This window comes from Phragmites australis, chromosome 5 (genome assembly GCF_958298935.1).
Source record: "Phragmites australis chromosome 5, lpPhrAust1.1, whole genome shotgun sequence".
Taxonomy (NCBI): domain Eukaryota; kingdom Viridiplantae; phylum Streptophyta; class Magnoliopsida; order Poales; family Poaceae; genus Phragmites; species Phragmites australis.
In genome coordinates this window covers 28,909,565-28,926,046 of record NC_084925.1, presented here as the reverse complement: position 1 = coordinate 28,926,046, position 16,482 = coordinate 28,909,565, and the positions used below count along the sequence as shown (strand labels likewise).

The following is a 16,482-nucleotide window of genomic DNA, read 5'->3' as shown; positions in this document are numbered from 1 at the left end:
TCCTTTCCCTCTCAGCCTCCCGAGCCTGAGCCACGGTACGATCGTGCGCCACCTTCCTCATGCGCTCTTCTTCTTCCCACTTGAGGCAAAGTTCCTCTTGCTGTTGCTCGTACTCCCGACGTGCGTACGCTTCCCTTCTCCACCTCATGTTCATATCGACCCACTGCTTCTGTGAGTCATTTTGCTCATTGTCGAGCCACTGAATAAAATCACAGAGCGGTGGAGGGGACTGAACAAATGGAACAAGATGAGCGGTTAGTAAAAGAGGGTGCGAAATCGGAAGAGATGAGGCGGATATTTGTTACCGTACCGGTCGATAACTAGTTGTTGCATGGCGAGGCTTGTCATACTCGTAGTTGGCACACATGAAGAAGCGCGGCCCACAGGTATATAAGATGTCCTGCGACTCGCGAAGCTTACAAAGGTCACCACAGAAGCACATTAGTGGTTTGAGACCTTTAGGTATGGTAGTCCCCCAATGTTTCTTTGGTGGACTTGATGGAGCTAAGGAAGACATTGCACTTGAGAGATATGAGAAATGAGCGATGCTTCAACGTAAGGAGGTTCGGCTATTTATAGTTGGGGGAGGCAGGAGCATTGGATTCGCTCGTGAAGAAAGGAGTGAGGGTAAGGGCGTAGCTGGTGGCAGGAGCATCGGATTCTATCTTGAAGAATGGGAAAGTTGTGTCATTGCTCATGGTCAGAGATTCCACATTTTTTTGTACCTGTGTTGTCATTTATTGATTGGAAAAAGCTGGGTAGTGTTGTCACATCTTGTTTAAAGCCTGCGGCAGGAGGCATGTGTTGTCAAGTCATGGTTAAAGTTTAGTGGTGTGGTCACTTCTTCATTGAATGTGTCTGAAAATGAAATGCATTTACGAAATGCTAAGTCGACCATACAAAGTAAACGTGTCTTAATACATAGGAGTACATCACGAAGCGAATATGCGTATGTTAGTTACATAAAATGTAAAATACTACGCATGCCTCCCTCGTTGCCATCGCCCGTGCGCCCCATCGTGGTCCCGATGCCGCTGGTTAACCCTCACATGACCCCTGGAGTAGGTGAGGGGGTCGGGTGGATCGACGTGTCTGGTAGGCCTAGTAGGGACCATCAGTGTCGAGGGCTCATCCTGCGTGGGCTGTGTCCGAAGGGGAGCACTGGAAACCTGGGACCGCTGGAGGACGTCGTAGTCAGGTGTGCCTCCGAAGAAGTCACGGATGATGTCGTATGCGGCGTCGGAGCCAGCCTCATCCTCCTGACTAGGGTAGGAGGACTGTGAAGGCTTCGCAGGCGTCCTTGTGTACTGGCTGGAGGGGCCTACGAACAAATAATCATGTTAGATACGAACAATATGGTATTGAAAGTAGTAGTAAAAAATGTATAATTGTACCTACGTGGTACGACAGTGCAGCAGAAGAAGGCCACGCTGACGTGCCGTAGTATGGCTCGTACGTTGCGGGCGGGGTCGGGCGTGGGGCCGCCGAAGACGGACCGGCCTTGTCACCGAAGTAACCTGAGCACAATATTAACTTATTTTGCTGAAAGTATTAAAAACTAGGATGAAGGGTGCCCGGAGTACCTGAGGGTGAACGCACAGGGCTCGATCTACGAGGCTGCGTCGAGACTTGTGCAGGCGGACCTAATGAATGTTTAATAATAATAAGTAAAAGGATATTGTTCAATATTATTCAAAAGTATAATTCGTACCATGTTGCTCCGAGCCTCCATGACGTGGTAGAAGGGGTCGTGTGGGTGCCGACACGGAAGAACGTCGGTGCACGTATGACGGTCGAGACGACTCGACGTGGACACCACTCGACCTAGGAGGCGGCCCTGCTACATCTGTGGTAGATCGGCAGGAGGTGAGCTTCAAGGCGCGTGTCGTCTTGTCGAGAACCCGTTTAATGAAGCTCGCAACATCCAACGCACTTAGGTGATGCCCTTGCCGGACGCGGTCCATGGCAGCAGCTGCATCCCTATTTACATCCATAAAGGATATCTGTCTACGGATACGAACAGAAGTGAACAATTATAGTATATGGTTATATTCGTTCAATATGGACTACGGACTTCAAAAAGTAACTTACTGCTAATGCGGCGTCCTCGTCCCAATGCACCGGGTATGCCTCCGTTGTCAACGCGATGTGAGGCCGAACATCCTCGGGGGTGTAGGTGACATGGGTCCGCATACGTGGTACATACCACCGTAGGTATTCCCTGAAGTTCCGCTCGCTGTGGGGACGAGCCTCCTTCACGACGTCCTGTAGCGTTTGGGCCCATGTTGCCACGTAAGGGCCCAAGCGCTTTGCCCAGAGGTTGCCAGCTGGCTGGCCTTTTCGCGTGTACCTGCATTGAAACTACGGTAAATGTAAGTCACAGTGAAACGAAGGTTGCTAAAACTGTAATTTTGCAAATGTACCTGTGGACTTGCACGGGGACGCTACGGATGTGGACGAGCGAAAATGCCTGGTGACGGCCAAACTGCCGCATGACGCGGTGCGGTGAGTACTCTTCGACGTAGATGTCGAAGACAAGGGGCGCCTTCGTGAGCCAGTACTCCTCGTCGCGGGTGCACAAGGGTGACAAACCCAACCCTGCACGCGCCTGCATGGACGGAATGCTGTATTGCTCCCATACCACATCGTCAGGACGTAGCCTGTCAAACTGGGTACGAAAATGCTCGTACGCGTTGCGAGGCTGCTCGTGCGCCCAGTATGGCTGAGTGACAAACATCAATACAAATATTTAGAGACAAACAGAATACGAAGGAAACTGTTAATGTAGAATACGTACCCGACGACGAGACCACATCGAGGCCATAGTAGGCGCGTCCTCGTCCGGCTTGCCGTACCATTCCTCTGGGTACGGGGAGCGGTCCACCACTGGCCTGCCTATGGAGAAATGCTCGTACGACCACAACTGAAGAAGAAGTGGACACCCGGTGAAAGTGGCTAGTGCATCCTTCTTCGTACATGCGTCGCAGAGCGCCCGATACGTCGCAGTAAGAACAGCGGATGCCCAGCTGAACTGCGGTACGTCCTCCGCATCAGTGTCCGCTATCGACCGGGCGTACGGCACAAGCGTCCTGGTAAGCAGGTGGCCTTGGCCACTAGTGAACATTACCCACCCAAACAACCAAAGCAGGAAGGCCTCCAAATGCCTCAAGACCGCATATGCGTTGGCGTGTGGGTGTATGTACGCCGGCTGCACATATGACTGTTGTCACAAAGGATCATTACGACATACTATATTAGTATTCGATAGGTTGTATGTTACCGTACCTGGAACTGTAGGATCCACTTCTTCGTTGGCCCTCGTGCATCGGATAAGAACTCAGGCACGTAGGGGGTGCGTCCGCCTTTCGCTCCACCGGGCCAAAGCGCTAATGCATGTCATTCATCCAGTCAGCCTGCATATCGATGACCCCAACCGCAGCTCCCGCGCAAGGAAGGCCTAAGAGGTAGGCAACATCCTGCAGTGTCGGGGTCATCTCGCCGCACGGGAGGTGGAACGTATGTGTCTCCGGCCTCCAACGGTTGACCAGTGCTACTATCAGCGACCGATCAAAGTAGAAACGACGGGCCGCAACCTCAGGGTTCTCTGTCGATCGGGCCTCGACCAACCGGCAAAGCGGTAGGAGTCCGGCCGCTGCCAACCTATAAGTGTTGCAGTATATCAATAATATGGAACAACAGCAGTGATATGGCAATTTCGTATCAAATTTTTGAAGTACCTGTGCTTCCATCGCTCATCTATCGTCAGCAGCTCTCCAGGGCCTCGTGGTCGAAACACTCCTAGCTTCGTCTGGTGCTCGGCGGATAAGAAACTGCGATGCTTCTAGTCCACGGCAGGGTCTAAAAGCTCGGGATTCGCAGGGTGAGCCATATCTGCATTTGAAAGATATGTACATTAATACATTGTTAAATAAATACAGTAACAATATACTTTGAATGCAAATTAACTATATGCGAACTTAACGAATATTAAAATGGTACAAAACAAGCACAACGCACATAAAACTCACCTAGACAACAGGTGCATCACCGCATGCATTTTTGGGACAATATTTATAAGTGTGACCTACTTCATTGCACTGACTGCATCACTTAATCCTAGGGCCAGCCTCGGATTCATCCATATCGTTGCGAATCCGACGAGTTTGTCTTCGGCCCGGTGCGTTCTTCATCTTTCCCAAATCAGGCACATATATTCTTGCAGGCCCTGGGTTACTTGTAAAAGTGTCAACAATGCCGTAACCATACAGCTCTTGGTTCCAGGTGTTGAGTATTTGATCTTTCATAAAATACTGTGACACATATTGCCTGGGAAGCATATGGTGCTCCGCGCACGCAGCTATGACGTGTGTACAAGGTTTGTGGAGTAATTGTGGCTTCTGACAACTACATATGCATGTCCCACTCCTTAGCACACACTCTTGAACATGCCGCTCACGTCTACCCCCCTCCGACCCTTATCCCGACACAGGACACTGAACCTGTGCCCTGCAGTGCCCTCTTGATTTGCGCGATGCATGTGGGCCTTCTTATTAGCCTTCTCCATGTACTCACATAGCATCCGCCCGTAAAGCATACGATTGTCCTCCATTACAACCTTAGCAGCTGCATACCGATCAATAAAGTACTTACAGGTCCCATGCAAAATGCTTTCTACAATTCCAACTAGTGGTAGGGACCTCATTCCTCGCATGACCCAGTTATAAACCTCTGCAAGGTTTGTAGTCATTACTCCATACCTTGCACCACCACTGTCGTACAATAGAGCCCATTTTTCATTCGGCTCATTGCGTATCCACTGTGAGAAACTCCTAATAGATGAGCCTGATCTCCTTACAATCTGCGGAGTATCGGTTAGGAGAGGACCGAGAGCTATTGGTTCATCACCGTTAGGTGCAGCCTCTGCAGTTTGTTTTAGAGTCAGTTCATCAAGTCTTGCCCATAATGCATTGAACTTACGTTGTTGGTTCTGACTGCACAACTTCTTGAAGAGCTTCATTAACTCTTTGCTTTAAACTGTCTGTAGAAGTTCGCACCCATATGGCGCATGCACCACCTGCTTTTGAAATCGAGCCACTGTGCTGCTACACCCCGTCGCACGCTACCATGTTGCATATCCAGCAAAGTCTGCAACAATCCTGCATGTCTATCATGAATGAGACACACATCTGGTCAGTCACGAACAATTGCATGTTTAACCCGCTATAGGAACCAATACCAGCTGTCCTTGTTCTCACTCTCCACAAAAGCAAACCCTAGTGGCAGGACTTGGTTGTTACCATCGACCCCTATTGCAGACAAAATCTGCCCTTTGTACTTCCCAGTCAGGAATGTTCCATCTAGGCATATGATGGGTCGGCAATATCTAAATGCTTTGATAGTTGCAGCGAATGCATAGAAAGCACGCTGCAACACTCTTTTCCCGCTGTACTCCACATCAGTAGAGGGGTAATGCTTGATATCATAGTAGCTGCCTGAATTTCTTGCACAAATTATGGCTAATTGACGAGGTATATTGTGATATGAATCTTCATATGTACCGAACCTCATCTCAATAGCCTTTTGTTTCGCCCTCCATACCTTCGCATAGTTTATTGTGTACTGGAACATTTGCTCAATAGCACGGATTATTGATCATAGCTCATACCTTAGGTTGTCCATAATCTCTCCGTACATAATATTTGCAATGAAAGCAGAAGACAGGTTTCGGTGGGCGAACTCTATTTTCTCAATGTGACAATTATGTTCCTTAACTATTGAGCATTGCCAGTAGTCTACCCATTTCACTCTGAATGCGTTCACCCGCCAAGGGCACTGAGGCACCAAGCACTTCACATCGTACTCTCTTTTACTTGATTTAACAACCTTGAATTGCCTACAAAGAGACAACGACCAGAATTTCACTGCATCAATAACTGCCTCTTTTGTAGGGTACATAGCACCCTGTGACATCTCATTCTCATGGTACTGCCACGGTGTCCGGTCAGTCTCGCTAACCACCAACTTCAAAAATTCATGATCCCGCCACTCTGCAGGAACTGGAGCATTACCCTCCTCATCAGACGAATCCCCATCGGCAAGGCCTTCCTCCAACTCTTCATCCTCCAAATCCATATCTTCAATGATGCTAGGGATGTGCTTCCCTTCATCAGCTACACCCATCGGTTGCAACTCTGGAACATCACCAACTTCCTCCCTGGACCCTACATTAGCCGCCTCTGACTCATCTTCCACTGCCTCACTTGGTCATGCTACTGCTTCTGTAGAGTTCACCTCATTTTGATCTTTCAGGTACGCCTCAGCTTACAAAATAAGCGACAGGCCACGTTCACAGCATATATCTACATACTGCCTCCAAGTTGATGTGGCTTCGATGGGAACAAGCTCACCAAAGTATTCATGACTAGCACGGTTCAGGACAGCTTTCAATTTCAGCTCATATTGCTGTGGATCCAGTTGGAAAAACCGCATGAGCCATTTGCACACACCCACAATAGTCCTCTCATTAGCTTTACTAAGCCCCTTCATGATATGACGAAATCCAGACAGATCTACACTGTTAGGACCGTACCTAATTTCACCCTCACCATAATATATCTGAAAAATTAATTCATCTGTCATCCCTAGAAACACCCGCAAACATAACCCATGTTAAGACAACAAACTATATTTCTGATTATCGGATAAAATAATTTCTAAATGCTACCCTAGGTTCGCAAATTATCATCTACTGTTGCCTCCTACGTCCACAGGTACAAATAATATACTAAAAATAATATACTACAAATAATATACTAAAAATAATATTCTATATTGAACTGCTATCGTACCATTTTCTAAATAAATTTGATAATTTTCTAAACCCTAGGTTATAAATGTCTAAAATCTATGTCATATACTACTACTGCACTAATTAACAACAATAAAAAGGAAAAAAAGACTTACCCGAAATTTTCATTCAAATCCGCGACCCAAATACAGCAGAGCTTCGCCGACCTCTCTTCCTCCCCTCTCTTCTCCTCTCTTCTCTCTCTCTTCTCCACTTTTCCTTTTTTCCGGATTTTTTTTGGCCTTTTTATAGCAGAGGGCGGCCGGGCGGGCACTGCGGCGCGGCGGGCGGGGAGGACCCCTTACCGCCCTCTCAGGGGGTGGTAAGGCGTCGGGCCGAGCAGGCAGGCCATACCCGCCCTCTGAGGGGGCGGTTAGGCCTACCGTTCTCTCAAGAAAGAGGACTGCAGGCGCCTAGTTTTGCAAATACATCTGTCAAGAATCTATTTATTTAAATTTTTTAAAAAATAAAAAAATAAAAAAAACTCCATTGGAAACGCCTTTAGCTAGGTTGGGAGCCTCAACACAAATGGGTTAGGAGAGAGTCCATAGATTTCAAGGCCTATACTAGATTGGGCCCAATCAGGGCCCAAACCATTGACAGAAACCGAGCATGGCTGGCGTCCGTCGTCGGCACAGACGAGAACGAGAGCAGCGAGATGCGGGGAGTCGGAGGCCCGTTGCTCACCATCGGGGATCTCCTCAGCGACCTCGCCGTCGACGGCGGCGACGACCCCCTCGCCGGAGGCGGAGAGGCGTCCCTCCCCTCCTCTCCCTTGGCGGCGCAGCAGGCGGAGGAAGCCGACCCTTCCGATCTCAGCCGGCTCTTCGAGGTTAGGGCTCGTTTCCTTCTTCCCTGTTCGTGAATTGGTTCCCATTCATTGGTTCATATATCCATCATATGCTGCGTGTATGCTTCTTGATCTTTATAGTTGAATAATCGAATTTTCCGTTCAGCAATTGATTTGTTTCCGTGAGTTGTCCATATGCTACTAAATCATTCTGAGTGAATGATTTGGCCGCGACAGATTCATCTCGATAAAACTACAAAAAAAAGAGCTCAGCTCAACTGAGATAGATGCAATTGCGGACGGACAGGTAGCCCGATGGCAAAACCTCTGTTGAGGCATCCAACGGACGCCGGGTAAAGGGGCCCTGGTCTAAAAAAATTAAAAAAAAAACTGAGATAGATGCAAGGCTTGATTAAGCTGGCTGGCTGTAGTTTAACTTTCACTTAGAATTTATTTCTCGTGCTTGGCTACTTCGACAACCATGTCTATCAGAGAAGATTTTAGTTGCGTTTCTGCAATTTCGTTGGGCACGAGTGCTTGCATTTCCTCGTATTTGCATTTTGCTCAATCCCCAGATTAAGTAGCAAATGCTTAATACAAATGAAAATGTCTCCTCACAAGTCATAAAAGCCTCTTCCGTTCACCGGTGTGGTGTTGCAATGTACCGTAGTTGTTGGCTGATTCACTGGACTTGGATCTCTCTCAACTCACAAACGCCATTAAATTTGATGATGAAATCAGGAACACTACAACAGTTTGATGAAGGCACTAGAAGAGAATGACCCTTCATGGCCATCGCTGATGCTGAAGGTGTGGTTCTTGCTTTCTTGTTTTCCTTCCATGCGCCGAGCAATTGTACCCTCTCTTGTCCCTGCAAACTAACAACGTTGTGGTTCCGTCTACCTCTAGCTGTGCGCGGCGTTGAAGACTGCAGATAAGCTGGTGAGCTGCGCGAACACGAATGCTGAACAGCTGCTGGAGAAGGTGAAGGCGCTGGAGGGCGTCCTTGAGAGGGGCGATTGCGCGGTGGCAGAGATTGTAGAAGGTCTCCAGAGGTCAGGCCTCGCCAAGGATCACGGGAGTTCCCAATCGAAATCGGCTAGCAAGTAGTGATGTAGTGGTGTGCTGCTGTTTGGTCGTGCAAATCTGGACTCCTGTCACTGATCCTGGGTATTGAGAATAGTTGTAACCGATCTTTTCTTTTTCTTGAATTCCTACAGAGAACACTCCGTGATCTGCTTACGCTTGTGTTTATCCTGTCACAGAGGAAGTGGGTAGAGGCAGGATTTCTAATACATTTTGCAAGTTTCTTCTTCATTCATTTAGCTTGGGAGATCTGTTCAGGTTTCGAATCAACTCAAAATTCAGAAGCGAAAAGACCTTAAAAAAAATACCTGTTCGGCATGCTTTATGAATTGTGAGAACAGGACCACCTTACTCTGTGTTCAGTGACCAGGCCATACTTCTTGAGCCCTATTTGAATGCAGAACTTCTTTCGAACCAACAAAATGGTGACTTCGTTAAAATTCCGTGTCATGATCCCGCTTGATCAACACACCAATCACAGAGAAATATATTGCTCAACCAAGTCCGGTTCACAGTATGGTGCAAGTAGAGACAGAGAGAAGCACAGATGGGGAAACTAGCAATCTAGATTGGGGTAGAAAGAGAAGGTGCTGGGAATGGGGAAAGGGATCGGAGCCGAGGAGGGAGTCTTGAGGAAGAAGAAGCTGTTCTGGTCGATGCCAGTTCTTCGATGCCTGTTCTCTGGACGGCGACGGCTCAGATACGTCTCTTGCTCCCAGCCGAGTGGCTACCCCTGGCCCATAGCAACCGAACAGTCCGTGACATTCCGCAGTAGTTCACATGATACATTTCAATTCCCGTAGAGTTTGGTACGTAGGGTATGTTTGATTTTGGTCCACGTCTGCCCTGCTAAAAGCTGTGCAAGCCAGTTATGTGGCTAAGGAAACAGACACCCACGAGTTCATCTACTAGACAATATGTGCCCCGAAACGTCGGAGGCTTTCTCCAGAAGCAAACTGTTTTGTAGAGTTGGGGATCCTATTTGGGATGAATAATTTCTCATGTTTCTATAGAAAGTAGACTGTTTCTCATGAAATTTTTCAACAAAACCTTAGACCATTTCCAATTGATTTCCGTCAGGACTCAGAATCTCTTCACAAATGAATTTTCGTTTTCTTCAATATTTTAACAATTTTCTTTCACGGTTTTCGTCACGAAAAGATTTTCAAGATCGTTCTCTTCAAAACGGAATTTTCTATTTTTCTTTTGAAGAGAAATTATTAAAAATAAGAAAAAAATAATAGTAACAAGAAATAGAATCAGAAACGTAACGAAACGAAAGAAAATATAGTTGGATGATCTTACCTTATAAAGCGCTGGCCCTAATGAGCAATCTAGAAAAACTACAGTCAAGCGTCATCAGCTGAAGCAAAATTACAATACAAAGACTAGCAAGGACTAGACTGAAAAAAACCATCCCATCTCTTCGCTCTCCCTTTCCCGGCACCTGAGTCGGAGAAGGTCACCGCTGCGGCGATGGACAACAACAGCCTATTGGCAGCGTGGCCGGTCGTGGGCCCTGGCATCGCCGGCGCCGTCTTCGGAGCCGGGTGGTGGTTCTGGGTCGACGCCGTCGTCTGCAGCGCCGCCGCCGTCCCGTTCCTCCACTACCTACCCGGTACGTGCGTCCTCCCCCCGCAAGATTCGCCCTGGTCGTTTCGCCTCCTTCACTCTGTGTGCCCCGAAAGTTAGGGTTTTTAACCGGCTCATGGGCTCTGGGTTCTGGCTTGATTAGGGTTCTTCGCCTCGTTCGCGGCGCTCATGTTCAACTGCGTGAATCGGGAGGACATCGGCGACAGTTACTACTCGCCCTACGACAACTCCGAGTGGAGGTGAGGGAAAAATTCTCGAACCCAACCGGGTTCTTGGTTTTACGGTGATTTCATCTGTATTACTGATGCAATTAATTCAACCATTTACTGGTTTAGCGGTTTGATTTGGCAAATTTGATGCTTGATTGTGCTAGTTGTGATGGCATTACGTGCTGCTGGCCTGTGCATATGTACCTACCTGCTGTGTAGCAAAGTTGCTTGGTTGTTGTAGCTTAGAAATTTTACGGTGATTTCATTTGTAACTGATGCTGTTAATTTGATGGTTTAGCAGTGGTTTAGCAGTTTGATTCGGCAAATTTGATGATAAATTTACACAGAAGATAAATACATTGAGTGGTTTAGCAGTTTGATTCGGCAAATTTGATGCTTGATTGTGCTAGTTGTGATGGCATTACTTGATGCTGGCCTGTGCATATGTATTTATCTTCTGTGTAGCAAAGTTGCTTGGTTGTTGTAGCTTAGAACTTGGTGAGCTATAGAATTAAATGTTTGCCGGCTTGATTGATAGAGAAAATGATTTTGGACTTTTACTTGTTATGATAAGAGCAGGGTCTTAGTCTCATTTGGTTTGTAATTTGAAGCGACAAGTACTTAAAATGGTCATAAACAGAAGCAATTGTATAGAGCTTGTGTTCTGTCAATTGAGATTCACTCTCGCACTTAGAAACAATTGAACCATGGTAAAATTATCCAGTGACGCCATTTTCCTATCACTGAATGAATCATACAGCCATGGAAATGGGGTGAGGGAAATTAACATATAAATGAAATCCCAACAGCAATCAGTTTCATCAGAAGGAAGAAGAGGAGGTTGATACAACCTTTTGTCTGATAGTTCCAACCCTTGTGCCAAATAAACTAAAATGTATAGGAAATAAATGGCACATTACCTTAATATTATTGCTACGAACAAATTATCAAAGGTTGAGCTTGTTTCTCTACATGTTTAGGCTTTAAAAGGTAGACTATCATTCATAAACTACTATGGCCAGTCATGATGTTCTCTCAAAATGTTTCTAAGCTTTTTTTTTTTTAACTTTCACTCTTTTTGCTATATGAGCCATATGACAATGGAATGTATTGAATTGCAGGGTGAAACTCTGGCTTTTTATTTCATATATGGTGTCTTTTGTCTCATTGGCTGGGTCAGTTGGTTTTTTGGTTCAAGACGCACTTACAGATACAGGACCGTCTGCATGGACTGGGACTGCTGGTGTCCTACAATGCGTCTTTGTGTTAGTGAGGTATTTACTCTTTCCTTATTTGACCCCTTTATCATTGGTCTCTTCCTCGCACCCTCCTTCTGCCATATATAATGTTGGTGACATATCTTGCAGTGGGTTGATCTACTGGACATGTCACTCTGAAGATTGACTTAAGAGGTATGGCCAAGAAAGATGAGGATTGTGAAGGTGGCTATGATATGAGCTTGTTGGCAGAAATGCAAATATGGTATCTTGGTCTATTGTTTTTCCCAAGCCCTGAAGTTTGGTATCTCTGTAAATATAAATATATAATCACATACCGCACTGCTTAAAATTAGTTTCAAGGTGTTGTTTTGGTGCAACAAAATTTGACGGATGACGACTAGTAAATAACTAAATATCTATCTATTTGTTCCTGTTGACCGATTTCTCATGCAAAATTCAGCTGTCTTATGGTCTTGTAAATCTCGAGTCCCATTTCAGTTATTATCCATCGTTAAGTGTGAGTGAGTTAATCAAACATCTGTTCTGTAAACCTGTTAATTCTGGGTTTTTGGAACCTGTATTCTCATAGAAGATTGGGAGTTGTGACTATTAAGGTCCTATATCACATCATATGTTTATGTCTAACCTAAATGCCAGTCTAGTCAGGATAATGCATCTTAGTTTAATCTTTACAGGTAGTACTTAGATTTAAATCCAGGTTGTTGTATGCAGAAACAGATGCGTTTCCTACCAAAATGGCACCAACAACCTTTGTAGAAACTGTTCGCTTGTTTAAAACATCTTTGACACATATGTATTCCAGTTATTGCCTTGCCTGGGTGTATGAGAGTGGACTTCTCTGAAAGGTATGCTGCACTGCCAGAAGGAATCTTTGTTTGCCTTACCTTGCACGTCCAGCACAGAGCAGAAGTCCAGTAAGAAAAGGACTCATGGCCAATACTGGAAGCTTCCTGGCTATCTGCCCACAGGTTTCTCGAGTTAGGGCAATGACATTTATGTGCTTATCAGTTGCCAATCATTTTCACTTACTTAATTCATGTGGGTAAGAAAGAGAAGATAAGTATCTGCCTTTTCTTCTTTTTCTTCACAAATTTCTATGCTTTGATGATTTAAACCGTCGAGAATAGCTTGATTATTAGTGCCTTCTTTGTTCCCGCAGGTGATAATTTTTCGTAACTATGCTGTGCTCTCTTATTTTTACTTGGCATGAAGATTTTTTTAATTTTGAGAATTCCTTTCCGTCGCTTCAAAGTGAGCTTCGTACCGTTTTCTTGCGAGTACTGATGTAACAAAAAAAACCATTCTCAAGAGGGAAACTAGGGTCTAGGATATCCAAATGCTAAGATGCCATTGCTTATTAACCTTCCAAAGTATAGTTTAGTTTTGGAAGTCGCTACTTCACCAAATGCTTCTACCTAAGGCTACGGAGCCCTCAAAACCGATCGGCATTCGTGTAGAGCTTGGATTTGATGCTATTGCATCCCTGTGCGTCACACTTCAGCAGAGTTTGGATTTGAGGCTATTGCATTTAAACATGGCTAAATGGGCCATTCGAACCGGCCCAGCACGGGCCTGACTCGGCACGGCCCGGCTACAGTACGGTCTGAACGATCCATCTACTGTAACGGGTCGTGCCGTGCCGGCCCGCGTGTCTCTCCCTCGGCCCACGGCATGGCCCGTCGGTGACCGTGCCGGGTCGGGTCGGTCCAGGAACGATTTCGACCCGACGGCCCGGTCGGCCCGGCGGGCCGAAATAGATAAAAAATATATAGAAAATGAAAATATATATAGAAAATATAAAAAATATATAGAAAATAGATAAAATATAAAAAATAGATAAAAATATCTATAAAATTAAATATATATATAATAGAAAATAACCGGGCATTTACGTGCCGGGCCGGATCGTGCCGGCCTGGGCTAGGTCGTGCCCGTGACGGCCTGACTCGACCAGGCCGTACCGTGCCAGCCCGTCGTGCCGCGCGCTCGGCCCAGGCACGACCCGTGACCTTGTGCCGTGCCTAGGCCGTACCTACAGTGCCGTGCCTCGGGTCGGCCCAGTAGACACGACCCATTTAGACGTCTTTAATTACATCCCTCTTTTCTTCATGTCAAATGTTTCTCTGCTTAGAGCATCTCAGGATAATAGTTAAATTGCACCATCTATATTTGCATATGGAGTGTCTTTTTAAAAAGATTTTCCTTTCATATCTCTTTGCACTTTAACAGACTATCTATATTTTATCCTTTATATTTTACTTTTTTATATTTTAATAATATTTTGTAACTAACTATATACTTGTAACAACTATATTTTTAACTGTTATTTGTAACGGCTATATTTTCGACAACTATATTTTTAACCGCTACAAGTTTACATAACTATCCATTGAAGCACCCTGTACATAGAAATGATGAACAATCCATAATAGGAAAATTACATTTCATGGAGTGAAAAACACGAGCAAAGCATAGATCATCATATCCAACATTTAAGCATTAGGAGATAAGTAATGTCCTAGGGAAAAAAAATCCAAAAATAGACAATAAATATCATCGTATTTATCAAAATAAATAATATATCGTTGTATTTGTAAATTTAACACTTGTATTCAGTACCTTAAACACCAAAAAATCAATTTCGGGACCTGAGGCATCGAAAACTTATGTATTCAGCACATGAGGTATCGAATATGGTACAGTTCATCGTATTCGGTACCTCATGTGTTAAAAACTCCCTGTATTCGGCACCTGAACCAGTGTCAAATACGATGAACAGTGCATGTATTCGGCATCTCAGGTGCCGAATACAGGTTGGCTGCTCACGTCACGTCAGGTCAGTGCTTTTGGTGCGCCCGGTCGCGTCGTGTCGTGTCATTTCACTTTTTTCGTTTTTTGAACCTACGCGCTATCGTGTTTTGCTATAAAATGCGAGCACGCTGTTGTGTTTCGCTATAAGGATCCGCAACGCGACCAGAGAACAGACAAGCAGCGCGAGCAAGGGAGGAGAGAAGAGGAGAATCAGCAACGCAGCCGTGGAGAGGAGAAGCAGCGCGAGGTGAGTAGAATCAACCCAAGATGAGGAGGAGCAGTAGTGCGATTTTTGAACCTACGCGATGTCATGTTTTGCTATGAAATGTGAGCGCGTTGCTATGTTTCGCTATAAGGATTCGCAGCGCGATCAGAGAGCAGATGAGCAGCACGAGTAAGGGAGGAGAGAAGAGGAGAATCAGCAACGCAGCCGTGGAGAGGAGAAGCAGCGCGAGGTGAGGAGTAGCAGCAGCAACGCGAGGAGAGGAGAATCAACCTAAGATGAGGAGGGGTAGTGGCACGAGTTACAGTATGTACTTAAATTATATATTTAATTAATACTTGCAGGAATAATAGTAATTAGAGTAGGTAGATTGTTTAATCTGTTAAATTACATTTGTATAATTATTTGCTTAGTTTGATTATATGAATTTGATTATTTGCTTAGTCAGTGTAACCGTAATTTGCGTGAATTTGTATAATAGTAATTAGCGTGAATTTGTAATAGTAATTATTTGTTTAGTTAGAGTAAATAGATTGTATAATAGTAATTACCATGAATTTGATTAGTCAGTGTAATTAGATTATTTAATTAGTTTAATAACATGATAGCCTAGTGGTGGTACTTTGTGCTAGTGGTGGCATAGGGTGGTAGCCTAATGCATGCATGTTCTCTGTAGGTGTAACTAGGGTGTCGGTGCAATGAGAGAAAAAAGAGAAAAAAAGGAAAAAGAAAGGGTAAAGGATAAAAAATAAATTTTAGAAAGATTAAAAAACTTAGGTTGGACAGAAAGATTTGATAAAATTGTAATGCATCAAAAAATTGTCAAAATGGATTTTTTTTAATTAATAGTGGTGTGCGCCTATTTAATTAGTATTTTAAAATAGTGGTGCGCAAAAGAACTCTTGCCCTTAGTTAAAAAAAAAAAGCTATGAAGTCAAATACAGTAATATTTTTATTGTCTTCTACTCACCGTAGACTAGTCCTTTCCTCACTTTAGCTCACTGAACATAAAGAAAACTATGAATAGATTAATAATGCATTATGAATAGGTTAATAGTGTATCGTCAAATATGAGCATTGAAATTTTGCTAGGAGCTATAAACATAGTAGTGCTCACCGTAAAAAGATGGCAATCATCCGGTTTGAGAGCGGCATGCTGATATTTCTGACTTCTGGAATAGTAAAATAGTGTAAAGAAACCTAGCAAAACTAGTTTCCAAAATAGTTTTGAAGTCAATGTATAATGACATTAATATTTAGTCAATATAACTTTCATATTATTTTAATTCAATATTCATGATTTAATTAGCATTGTTAATTGCTTAAATATTTAGCATTGTTAAGTATAGTACTATTTAATTTGCATTGTTAATTTATTTATTATTTATTAAGGGGTGTAATTAGTTGCGTATCGTAAATACATCTAAGTATTTATTTATTAGATGTACCTTTGTTTAGCAGATACAGTATGTCTTTTCATATTTATTACAGAGAATGTCCCGCAGTTTTGCACAGAAGGCTCGTAACAATTCAGAACTGTTAGCACATAGAGAGTTCGGTTGAGGTACCTAATGATCTGGATGGCCTAAAATCACATGTTATGAGCTTTTTGCATGTGAACCAGCAATCTCATATTGTTGTCCTAGAGGGTGTGCTATCACGACTTGTTCCAAATAGCTCGG

At 44.5% G+C, this 16,482-nt stretch overlaps 2 protein-coding genes across 2 annotated transcripts; both read left to right on the top strand.

Annotated features, from left to right (window-relative positions):
• The first annotated feature begins 7,338 nt into the window (after positions 1–7,338).
• On the top strand, positions 7,339–8,962 carry LOC133919127 (uncharacterized). Its single transcript, XM_062363401.1, has 3 exons — positions 7,339–7,679; positions 8,379–8,447; positions 8,547–8,962. The coding sequence occupies exons 1-3, from the start codon at positions 7,506–7,508 to the stop codon at positions 8,745–8,747; spliced, it is 444 nt and encodes a 147-aa protein (XP_062219385.1). The 5' UTR covers positions 7,339–7,505; the 3' UTR covers positions 8,748–8,962.
• A 1,149-nt stretch (positions 8,963–10,111) lies between these two features.
• Positions 10,112–12,180, top strand: LOC133919126 (uncharacterized). The gene is made up of 4 exons (XM_062363400.1): positions 10,112–10,341; positions 10,459–10,555; positions 11,647–11,799; positions 11,893–12,180. The coding sequence occupies exons 1-4, from the start codon at positions 10,200–10,202 to the stop codon at positions 11,927–11,929; spliced, it is 429 nt and encodes a 142-aa protein (XP_062219384.1). The 5' UTR covers positions 10,112–10,199; the 3' UTR covers positions 11,930–12,180.
• The last annotated feature ends 4,302 nt before the right edge of the window (positions 12,181–16,482 follow it).

Bases quoted from the DNA above. Each gene is read 5' to 3' on its own strand.
- LOC133919126 (XM_062363400.1), top strand. From the start codon at position 10,200: ATGGACAACAACAGCCTATTGGCAGCGTGGCCGGTCGTGGGCCCTGGC. The intron at 10,342-10,458 runs GTACGTGCGTCC...TGGCTTGATTAG, and splicing joins GTTCCTCCACTACCTACCCG to GGTTCTTCGCCTCGTTCGCG. The intron at 11,800-11,892 runs GTATTTACTCTT...CATATCTTGCAG, and splicing joins TGCGTCTTTGTGTTAGTGAG to TGGGTTGATCTACTGGACAT.
- LOC133919127 (XM_062363401.1), top strand. From the start codon at position 7,506: ATGCGGGGAGTCGGAGGCCCGTTGCTCACCATCGGGGATCTCCTCAGC. The intron at 7,680-8,378 runs GTTAGGGCTCGT...TGATGAAATCAG, and splicing joins ATCTCAGCCGGCTCTTCGAG to GAACACTACAACAGTTTGAT. The intron at 8,448-8,546 runs GTGTGGTTCTTG...GTCTACCTCTAG, and splicing joins GGCCATCGCTGATGCTGAAG to CTGTGCGCGGCGTTGAAGAC.